The 11907-nt window shown below is 39.8% G+C and overlaps 1 protein-coding gene across 1 annotated transcript; it reads right to left on the bottom strand.

The window, feature by feature from the left end:
- Window positions 1–4251: 4251 nt before the first annotated feature.
- On the bottom strand, window positions 4252–11457 carry LOC132121040 (NADPH oxidase organizer 1-like). The gene is made up of 8 exons (XM_059530226.1): window positions 11392–11457; window positions 11225–11305; window positions 11057–11129; window positions 10533–10716; window positions 10159–10367; window positions 9936–10061; window positions 9732–9849; window positions 4252–4800 (listed from the first exon to the last, which is right to left on the bottom strand). Exons 1-8 carry the CDS (start codon window positions 11455–11457, stop codon window positions 4263–4265), a joined length of 1395 nt encoding a protein of 464 aa, XP_059386209.1. The 3' UTR covers window positions 4252–4262.
- Between the last annotated feature and the right edge of the window lie 450 nt (window positions 11458–11907).

Here is an 11907-nt window from a genome sequence, read left to right as displayed (position 1 = left end):
GAAATGAATGTCTTGGTCCATAGATGGATAGAGAGTGGAAAGTAATAGATTAAATGAGGAGATGGAGATGGAGATAGAGGAAGAAAAAGAAAGGAAATGTAGAGGCACAAGTGTCAGAAAGCAAGCAGGGAACAGCAAGCCAGGAGACCGAGGCTGGTGAGAAAGAGGAAAATGTAGAGGCACGAGCGTTTTCTATAGTTTTTACTATAACCGCTGTTCTTAATTATTCTGTAGAACGGAGAAGAAAAAGCCATCAGGTTGGGACAATTTAAGACATTTCAGTTTCTAATCCCAGAGCTATTATTATTTTAAACTTAATATTGTCTTCTCTATTGTTTCTTTTTCAAAACTACATCAAAGCATTTGCTGCTGTATCAATACATAATCATCCATATCGATACGCGAATCAGCAAGGAATGCATCACAATATATCGCTGTATTGATATTTTGAACAGTGGCATTTAAAGCCTTGTTCCATGTGCCCCTTTTATACTTTGAGCACCTGCCCCTCCTAAGGTCTCTGCACAGCCCTGTTCAGAGGGAGTGTCAGCCACATTAAAAAAGTTAACAGCTTAAGTCATTTGTGGATTAATGCGTATTGGAGACGCGAACCTTTTCAAACGATTCAGTTCGATTTGGTGAACTGGTTCAAGAAGATCCGGTTACATCGAGTGATTCGTTCGCGAACCGGATATCACTAAACTGCTGTGTTTTGAACTCTCTCACAACAGACACGGAAGAGAAGACAATGCTGAATAAAGTCGTAGTTTTTGCTATTTTTGGACCAAAATGTATTTTCGATGCTTCAAAAAATTCTAACTGACCCTCTGATGTCACATGGACTACTTTGATGATGTTTTTCTTACCTTTCTGGACATGTACAGTATAATGTACACACAGTTTCAATGGAGAGACTGAGAGCTCTTGGACTAAATCTAAAATATCTTAAACTGTTTTCCAAAGATAAAAGGAGGTCTTATGGGTTTGGAAGGACATGAGGGTGAGTTATTAATAACATCATTTACATTTTTGGGTGAACCAACCCTTTAAAGTTTGAGCATATTGTTTGCAAACTGCAATTGATTAATTAATTAAAAACAAAGTAGTTGATATGCTGTGTTCTTTTTGTTGTTTAGTAGCCGTAATATGCAGTTATTAGCCATGTCCACTGTATTTTTTGTTGGTTTTCATGAGACCCCCCTTGAAATGACCAGGACCCCCCATTGCCCCCCACCAATCAAAATTGTCTGGAGCCGCCGCTGATCATAAATCATTATATGTGGAAAAAAATGTGTTAATAAACAATGTCATACACTTTAACTGAATGTATGTCCCACACTTTAAAACTTAAACTAAATCAATACCTGTGTCATTGGGAAAACTTTAGCAAAAGCTAAAAAGGTTTTTTATAATAAAGAAAACACCAGTTTGTGCTGGTCACCATTTATATCTACGGGTGAGAATGGGGTAAGATGTGTCAGTGGGCAAGCTGTACTTCTTATGGATAAAATCTTTCCTCATTACATAGTATACCACTGTCTTAAAAATCTTCATTGTATTTTTTGTACTCACTTGTTTACAGATTTAGTAGGATTAAAAACTGGAATTTTAATGTGGATAACAGTTCGAAAAAAAATTACAACCCGAATTCCGGAAAAGTTGGGACGTTTTTTAAATTTTAATAAAAGGAAAACTAAAAGACTTTCAAATCGCATGAGCCAATATTTTATTCACAATAGAACATAGATAACATAGCAAATGTTTAAACTGAGAAAGTTTACAATTTTATGCACAAAATGAGCTCATTTCAATTTTGATTTCTGCTACAGGTCTCAAAATAGTTGGGACGGGGCATGTTTACCATGGTGTAGCATCTCCTTTTCTTTTCAAAACAGTTTGAAGATGTCTGGGCATTGAGGCTATGAGTTGCTGGAGTTTTGCTGTTGGAATTTGGTCCCATTCTTGCCTTATATAGATTTCCAGCTGCTGAAGAGTTCGTGGTCGTCTTTGACGTATTTTTCAAAGTTTAATGATGCGCCAAATGTTCTCTATAAGTGAAAGATCTGGACTGCAGGCAGGCCAGGTTAGCACCCGGACTCTTCTACGACGAAGCCATGCTGTTGTTATAGCTGCAGTATGTGGTTTTGCATTGTCCTGCTGAAATAAACAAGGCCTTCCCTGAAATAGACGTTGTTTGGAGGGAAGCATATGTTGCTCTAAAACCTTTATATACCTTTCAGCATTCACAGAGCCTTCCAAAACATGCAAGCTGCCCATACCGTATGCACTTATGCACCCCCATACCATCAGAGATGCTGGCTTTTGAACTGAACGCTGATAACATGCTGGAAGGTCTCTCTCCTCTTTAGCCCGGAGGACATGGCGTCTGTGATTTCCAACAAGAATGTCAAATTTGGACTCGTCTGACCAAAAAACACTATTCCACTTTGAAATAGTCCATTTTAAATGAGCCTTGGCCCACAGGACACGACGGCGCTTCTGGACCATGTTCACATATGGCTTCCTTTTTGCATGATAGAGCTTTAGTTGGCATCTGCTGATGGCACGGCGGATTGTGTTTACCGACAGTGGTTTCTGAAAGTATTCCTGGGCCCATTTAGTAATGTCATTGACACAATCATGCCGATGAGTGATGCAGTGTCGTCTGAGAGCCCGAAGACCACGGGCATCCAATAAAGGCCTTGTCCCTTACGCACAGAGATTTCTCCATTTTCTCTGAATCTTTTGATGATGTTATGCACTGTAGATGATGAGATTTGCAAAGCCTTTGCAATTTGACGTTGAGGAACATTGTTTTTAAAGTTTTCCACAATTTTTTTACGCAGTCTTTCACAGATTGGAGAGCCTCTGCCCATCTTTACTTCTGAGAGACTCTGCTTCTCTAAGACAAAGCTTTTATAGCTAATCATGTTACAGACCTGATATCAATTAACTTAATTGATCACTAGATGTTCTCCCAGCTGAATCTTTTCAAAACTGCTTGCTTTTTTAGCCATTTGTTGCCCCCGTGCCAACTTTTTTGAGACCTGTAGCAGGCATAAAATTTTAAATGAGCTAATTAAGTGGATAAAAGTGTAAAATTTCTCAGTTTAAACATTTGCTACGTTATCTATGTTCTAGTGTGAATAAAATATTGGCTCATGTGATTTGAAATTCCTTTAGTTTTCATTTTATTAAAATTTAAAAAACGTCCCAACTTTTCCGGAATTCGGGTTGTAATATTTAAAAAGGAATCTAAATGAAACTTACAATTAAAACCACTGCAATTTCCAGAATACAAGGAAAACTGAAAGTTGAATAATCAATATAGTGAGAGAATGTTGATGTTAGGCTGTAAAGTTATTTACCTGTGCAATTCCCTTCTGTATTATCCTAAGAATTGGTGACATAAAAGGAATTTGTCAGGAGAATCTCACTTTGCCAAGTGTCCTCAAATGCATACACAATCTCAAGAATGATAATAATCAACTAGAAATAAAGCGTGACAAACTTTCTGAGAATGTCTGGTTTGATTTTTCATTTAAGGAATTGTAGCTTCCTATAAATAAATCTCAGCCACTCCTTATGTTATTTTTAAAAGTTTATTAGCGGTAGCTGTCTTTTTCATCGTATGGTCATAATTACGCTGGGGAACTTTCGCAAATAAAACTCAACTCTTTGATGATAACAATAACTAGACTTATATTCTTACAGTAAAATAAGCCAAAACACATAATATCGTTGAGTGGAATTATTTTGTCTGTTTTACTCATAAAGTACTCTACAATGACAGTCTCTGTAATCATTATCTGGAAATGTTTAATTGAGTGTTTGCATTATAAATGTAATAAATGTAATGTTTGTATTACAGTTTTCCATTAGCCTACTCAAGATCTTGGTTCATCTTTTTGACAGATTGTTTATACACAAACATTTGGAATAATTCAGTGTCACATAGTCCTTCAGAAATACCAGTATGTTAATATGTGTGCATGCAAATGTGTGTGTCTGTATATATTTAATTACCAGCTCACATGAAAAATGTCATGACATTATAATCATTAAAATTAAAGTTTTACATTTATTAAAATGTATGCAGATATATATACAAAAGTGCAAATAGTTTTCTCTTTTCCAGTATGGAATACTATTAGCTCCAGGACAAAAGATAACAGTCTGAATATAACGTTAATGATAAAATTAAACTGTGAAAACAAGGCTCTTTAAATATATACAGTATACTGTATATATTTACCATGACTTCAACTGTCAGAGGCCCGGCGAGCAGAGGTTGCGAGAGCAACTTTACGAGTGTAGGTCGTGCAGCGACGTAGGATCTCCTGAGTTTGTGGTCTGGGTGGTACCCTGGGAGCTCCGACTCCTTTCATAGGGTAACCAGTGTCTGAGTCAGTGGAGGTTGACTGGGCACTGGACATACCACTATCATTGCTGTTTGGCTCTTTATACTGCTGTCTCAGGCCCTCTTCCCACTCTGAGCCGGACATGCTTGGGCTTATTGAGGTAGTGTCTGAGAAACTGAAGCTGAAGTCGGTTCCATCATCGCTGAAGCTGCTAGCTTCCTCGTGCTGTACCTGCTCTGACAGCACTTCCAGAGAGTTTGATTTGAGGAAACTATTCATTCTGCTCCGTGAGTGCACCTGAGGCTCCAGTTTTAAAGAGTTGTTGGCAGACAGGTTGATAGTGGAGCTGTGAAGTTTCCTCTGAAGAGTCTGAAGGCCAAAGGTGCTGCTGTATAGCTTCAGGTACATAGAGGGCACATAGCCTACTTTTCTGTTATATCTGTAGAGGGAATAAAATGTTTAGGTTTTGTTTGGGGAAGACACCATGTACATGTAGACTTTCTCCTCCCCCGCCCCCTCTCTATCTCCACCATATATATATATATATATATATATATATATATATATATATGTAGAAATACACTAAATTTCATAAGAAGTCTCTTATGCTGACAAGGCAACATTTACTTGATTGTCCTTAGTTGTCAGTTATAATCATCAAAATTTAAAGAAATAAACATTTGAAATATATCAGTCTGTGTGTAATGAATGAATATAATATACAAGTTTCACTTTTTGAATGGAATTAGTGGAATAAATAAATTTTTGATGATATTATAATTATATGACCAGAACCTATATGTATGTATGTATGTATATATATATATATATATATATATATATATATATATATATATATATATATATATATATATATATATATATATATATATATATATATATAAGGGGTGTCCCCGGCTAAGGATTTTCATAGTCGAATCGGAATTTTCGAATCTTGCCAATATTCGACTGATAGTCCAATCATATGTTTGGGGACGGGGCAAAATACATTAACAAGAGTCAAGTTAGACATTCGACTAACATAATTACTGATGTTAACACACAGATAAATGTGTAACGAACACCTTGCAGATATAAACGGGGTAAATAATGTTTTATATTTGATGAGCAGATAGCTAACACTTAACGTCGGAGAAACCATAATAATTAACTATTTTTGTTTTTTACAATAGTGCTCTCATTATAACGTTAGCCTAAAACGTTAGCAGTTAATGTTCTGCATTTCTGTTTTGAGCTTTGCATGCTGAAGATGACCAGTAGAGTGACACATTTGATAGCAAGTTTTTAATCAATGGGATTCAACTCATAATTTCATATAGAATACGCTTCGTTATTTATACAACATAACGTTAATATTAAGACTTAAAGGCTATTTGCAAAAAGGACCCGAATGCACATGAACATGTCTGCGGGGCTCTGAATGCGAACTCCTTTTGTGGACGCATTCTTCACAAAACAATGTGCAGAAACACGGCAGCTAAAAAACTTTTAGTATAATGGTTGTCACATTTATGAACTTTTGTTTCCTTATTTGGTCACCTTCCTTTTCTTGTTTTAGTTAATTGATTGATCCCCACCTGTCTCCAGTTCCCTCATTACCATCTGTGTGTTTAAATACCCGGTCTGTTCAGTTCTCCCTTGTCCGTGATTAAATGTATCATATTGTGTATGTAAATCCTAACCTGAATGTTAAAGCTGTTATTTGTTATATACAATTGTATATTGTATTGTTAATATAGTCTGTAACCTCCTTCGTTTTCTTTAGTAAACTCCTCATTTGTTCCATATCCTCCTCGAGCACTTAATCTTTCGTTTAGCACTACACCAGTTTGTAACAGAATCACGGACCAAAACGGTGTAGTTTATTTTAGCGGCGTTTTTCTTTCCTTTTGGTTTTTTATTTGTTTTCCTCCCTCTCCCAGAATGGCCATCCCAGCAGTCCGTCTCCTATGCCTGGAGCAACTGGACCGTTCGCTGAAGGACCAAACCAGGGACTTTCTCGATTTGGCGTGCCTTACCCACTTCCCCGACCGGTCCCCAAGAGGATTTCGCCGCTTTTGTGGAGTGGGTGCTGGAGAAAAATGGATCTTCATTTACCATCAGCACCGCCGAAGAGGATATCTCCAGCCCCACTCCCGACCCAGAGACCAGCCAGCCACCATCACGCCGCACGGAGCCAGAGCCCACCGCAGCTGAGGGTGAGCTGTATTCGGTCTCGGGAAATAAGGAGCAACTTATGGATCTAATGAACTGGTCTATGGAGGTAATTTCTGAATCCCCTGTTTTTCCGCTGGTTCCGTCCAGCCCTGATCCCCTTGTATACCCTCTCAGTCTCCCACTCCTACCTCCTCCAGTCAGTTCCTCTGCTCCATTTCCGCTGGTTCCGCCCAGCCCTGAATTTTCTGTTTCTCCGCTGGTTCCGCCCAGCTCTGAATTTTCTGTTTCTCCGCTGGTTCCGCCCAGCCCTGAATTTTCTGTTTCTCCGCTGGTTCCGCCCAGCTCTGAATTTCCTGTTTCTCCGCTGGTTCCACCCAGCTCTGAATCTCCTGTGTTCTCTCCCAGCCTCCCTCTCCCACCTCCTCCTCGACCTGCCAGTCCCTCCGCTCCACTTCCGCTGGTTCCGTCCAGCCCTGATCCTCCTGTGTTTCCTCCCATCCTTTCTCTCTCTCCTCCTAGACCTGCCAGTTCCTCGACGTCATCTCTGCTGGTGCCAGTCAGTCCCGCGGCTCACCCTCAGTCCGCGCCATCTGGGCGCGATGGTTCGCCGCTGGACTGCCAGTCCCCAGCTCCGCCTTGGCGTGTTAAGGCCCTGTCTCCGCCTCCAGCCTCCGAGCCCTGGACTCCTCCTCGGTCCTTCGACCCAGCGGCTCCAACTTGGCTCTTAGCTCCCTCGTCTCCACTGTGGCCTGGCATCCCACCTGCTACACCGGGCTCCCTCGTCCCTCCGGCTCCACCTTGGTCAGTCGTCGACCATCCACCGCCTCGGGACTCCATTCCTCTGGTTTCACCTCGTCACTCCATCCCTACGGCTCTGTCAGGCTCCTCCTTCCCTCTGGTTCCACAGTCATCCTCAGTCACTCCGGCTCCACAGCGGTCTTCCAGGACCCCGCCTCCGCCTTGGTCGCCAGAGCCTTCTGCTCCACCTAGGCCCTCCGGATTCTCGACGTCACCCTGGCTCTGCGGCTGCGCTGCTCCATCTTGGGCTCCTCACCCACCGGTGCAGTCTCCGCCTGTCGGCCCCCTGGTGTCGTCGGCCCATTCTCCACCATGGCTCCTCCCGCCGTCGACTCCACCATGGATCTCCTTCCTGGCTGGTCTCTGGAGGACCATCTGGCTCCTCCTGCTCCGGGCTCCTCCCTGGCTCCTCCCTCAATCCACTCCGACCTGGTCCCTACCTCCATGCTCCCTCTTCACCTGCTCCTCGCCCGCCTCCAGAACCCCCACCCTCCCTCCGCTAGTATTCCTCTTGCGGTGCGAGGACGCACCGTTCCGGGAGGGGGCGAACTGTCACATTTATGAACTTTTGTTTCCTTATTTGGTCACCTTCCTTTTCTTCTTTTAGTTAATTGATTGATCCCCACCTGTCTCCAGTTCCCTTCCCATTACCATCTGTGTGTTTAAATACCTGGTCTGTTCAGTTCTCCCTTGTCCGTGATTAAATGTATCGTATGTGTATCCTAACCTGAATGTTAAAGCTGTTATTTGTTATTGTATTGTTAATATAGTCTGTAACCTCCTTCGTTTTCTTTAGTAAACTCCTCATTTGTTCCATATCCTCCTCGAGCACTTAGTCTTTCGTTTAGCACTACACCAGTTTGTAACAATGGTCAAGTCACCTTTATTTATATAGCGCTTTAAACAAAATACATTGCGTCAAAGCAACTGAACAACATTCATTAGGAAAACAGTGTCAATAATGCAAAATGATAGTTAAAGGCAGTTCATCATTGAATTCAGTGATGTCATCTCATTATAATAGTATGTATATAACAGCCCCAGTCATAGTTATTAATATTCTGCATTGTAGTTTGACCTGATCATAATAGGTTGTATATTAGAGCTATATATTTATATATATTGATGCTTTGATTCGAGGAACCTGATTCGACTAACAATCTAACAGTGAATATTCGCAGGGTGTTATTGATTATGCCCTCTTATCTTTTGACTATATGGGGAAGCTCAAATGTCTGAATTCACATAGAACTACCGGTTTTCTCCCAATAAGTTAATATACAGCCTATTATGATAAAGCTGTAAGAATCTGAAAAGAAGTTTCAAATTAATATTTTAAAGTGCATGAATAAATCCAACCACCCCTATAGATTTGTTTCACTTTCCATAATTCGTGACCGACAGAGGAGCATCTTGGCGGCAGGGATTTAAAACTTTACCAAGACTCAAACTGACACAGGCAGAGACTGGATTTTTTCGAACAGGCAGGGTACAAGTGATTTCAAAACATTTCAGCCGGTGTATACAGTATATATTGTGGATATATTATTTACCTGATATAAGATGCATTTGATTTTTGAGTCAAGCACTTCACTGTAGCTAGCCTACTACGGTGATATCTCTTCAGCGCGAGCAGGTCAAACTACAATGCAGAATATTAATAACTATGACTGGGCCTGTTCTATACATACTATTACAATGAGAAGACCATTACACTAAAATGTTATTAATTTTTAGAGTTTAGCTGCCGTGTTTCTGCACATTGTTTCGTGGAGAATGTGTGCACAACAGGAGTTCACATTCAGAGCCCTTAATATTAAGTCTTAATAGTAACGTTATGTTGTATAAATTTTGCCCTGCCCCCAAACAAATGATTGGACTATCAGTCGAATATCGGCAAGATTCGAAAATTCCGATTCGACTATGAAAATCCTTAGTCGGGGACACCCCTTATATATATATATATATATACACATACATACATATACAGTGGTTAGCGAAAGTTTGGGAACTCCTTGCAGAATCTGTGAACATTTTAATCATTTTAACAAAATAGAGATCATACAAAATGCATGTTATTTTTTATTTCATAAACATGAAAACTGTTTCCTTAAATCACATAACTATTGGAATGCGGCCGTCTTTCACATTGCACCTGTCTATTAATACATCCATTTTAAGGCCAATTCATACCTCACAGACAAATGCCAACAAACAAGAAAGTCTGTTAGCATCGGTCTGGTTTGTTTTCACCTGAGTGAACATGTTCAGTCAGCGTTTGTCAGTGTCTGCTGGGGCAGTGTGTCTGTGCAGTGTGAATTAGCCTTTACAATAGCTTGAAATTCCTATCATTCTTTGAATGTCATTGCAATCTATGTAAATGACTTTAATTACCTTACAAGCCACCAGCCATTATCAGATCTCTGTAACACCTCCACAACAGCACCAATGCTTAGAGAGAGCTCGTCCTCTTTTTTCGAGGTGTAACTTCTTGTACAGCAGAACAGAGAACCTAGTGGAGTGAGAAGATGCATGGTTAGCAAAGTTATCTTTGGAGATTCATTACAACAGAAAGTTTACATAGCAACTGTGTCTTACTTTCAAAGGTAACTGAATCATAATCATCCTCATTTCCATCCTCTTCCTCTTCCTCATCACATAATTCCAAGTAGGGAGCAGGAAACCAAGCTAGACATTTATCCTCATTCTCAACAAGCCACCAACCTGTTCAGAACCAACGCCCACATAAAAATATAAATAGACTGTGAAGAACATTACTTTCAACTTTACGTTTCATTTCCTTAAGGCAGATGATACATACCTGCTTTGTCTTTGATCAGCACATCCAGTCTTTCATCCACAGTTACTTTGAATGGCTTGTTCTTTGTATCTTTTGTCTCAAATGGAGCCACACATCGATATGTCTTGGATACAAAAGGCTGGGTCACATTTCCAATGCTCAGACGTTTATTCGCCAAGTCAGGTCCTCCGCTAACGGTGTTGATGTTGTCTGATTGCAGAATCATCATACTGCAGATAGATGAGAGTAGCTTTAACAGACGTTTTCTGCACAAACACTTTCCAGCAGGTTCACATTAGCATTAATCTCCGGTGACCAGAAACAGATCAATACAGGAATATGAAGTGAGCTACTCTACATAGTGTACATGTTGCATGTCCAAATAATCTGGATACCTGTTTTGGGTATATTCTGGCAGAAGCTCCTTTTCAGTTGGCAAGAAGAATTGAATGACTTCTGAGGAATGTGTCACAGTTGTATCACACTGCAACAGGCTGGAACAGTATTTTTCCAGAAACCTTAGGCGGGACACTGACTTATCCAGACCTTTTAGCTGAAATGAAGTCACCATGCACTGGGCTGCAAACAACAGAAATCACATCTGAACAACAAAACAAATACTGTGTGGATAAAACACCTTTAACAGGGCCCACTAGAGGGTTATTGGACAGACTTGCAGATAAAGTTCAGCTATACGTTTTCTTCCAACATAATTTGTTTTATGCAGTATTTTAAAATTATAATAATTAATGCCTGAAAGCCTTTGCAATGTGAGCATCTCCACAAAGTATTAAAAAAACTTTTATGTTACTTTACGATATTATAGCCTTAAAACAATAAACAATAATATGATTGAAGTTCCTATATTTAACTATGCAACATTATGCACATTTTAATATCCTAAAACTGCCAGAAATACCTCCAAATCTGGGAAGCACTCTATCTTCTTTACGAAAATAGCTATCCACAGGACACTTCTTTTTCAGTTGCTTCTGTTAAAACAAGAAAAGTAAGTTAGCTGGTGGTTTTTTTTTTTTTTACACTTTTTATAACCATTTGTGATAAATAAATGAATGTAAACTCTGACATGGAGCGTTTTGAAGTCTCGGAAGGATCTGTACACTATCAGCTCAGTCTGGTCTGACCACCGCACGGATGTCATGAACTTCTGTTACAAGCAAACAAACAAATTAACTAATTATCTTGCCAATACTTAAAGTTATCCTACGAATATAGGCTACAACGTATTCTTACATTGTCCTTGCCTTTCTTCATTAATCCGATGAGTCGGACTTCGACAGGAAAGCGCGGATCGCTCATAGCTGACGGTTTCCTTGCTCTCTTTCAGCATCTGCAGTATCATCATATATAGACAGCCAGACCTGCTGGGCGTGTTGTTTATGTCACGTGAGCCTTACGGAATGCTGAGCGAGTACAAATCGGATAAGCGGCTGCGCTCAGTTAGGGAAGTTATTACACAACAATAATCTATCTATCTATCTATGGCTACTACTGTAACTGTCAATATAGATGTGAATTATCTACAGTATCTACTTATCATGTAGTCTATTGTTTATCACCATAATCAATATATAGCATATACAGTGAGTGACTACAGTCACATCTACAGTATCTGTTTGACAAGTTACTACAAATATCTATCTATCTATCTATCTATCTATCTATCTATCTATCTATCTATCTATCTATCTATCTATCTATCTATCTATCTATCTATCTATCATCATCATTATGAAAAGTCATTAGTCA

Source organism: Carassius carassius, chromosome 39 (genome assembly GCF_963082965.1).
Source record: "Carassius carassius chromosome 39, fCarCar2.1, whole genome shotgun sequence".
NCBI classification, from domain to species: domain Eukaryota; kingdom Metazoa; phylum Chordata; class Actinopteri; order Cypriniformes; family Cyprinidae; genus Carassius; species Carassius carassius.
The sequence above is the reverse complement of the archived record's forward strand: the minus strand, read 5'-3'. Positions and strand labels throughout refer to the sequence as shown.

What these genes read in the sequence shown, in the direction of transcription:
- LOC132121040 (XM_059530226.1), bottom strand. Translation starts at nt 11,457, where the DNA reads ATGAGCGATCCGCGCTTTCCTGTCGAAGTCCGACTCATCGGATTAATG. An exon ending in GCTGATCAAAGACAAAGCAG is followed by an intron (nt 10,062 to 10,158) that starts GTATGTATCATC and finishes GGTTCTGAACAG; the next exon opens with GTTGGTGGCTTGTTGAGAAT. An exon ending in AATGGCTGGTGGCTTGTAAG is followed by an intron (nt 4,801 to 9,731) that starts GTAATTAAAGTC and finishes TTCCCTCTACAG; the next exon opens with ATATAACAGAAAAGTAGGCT.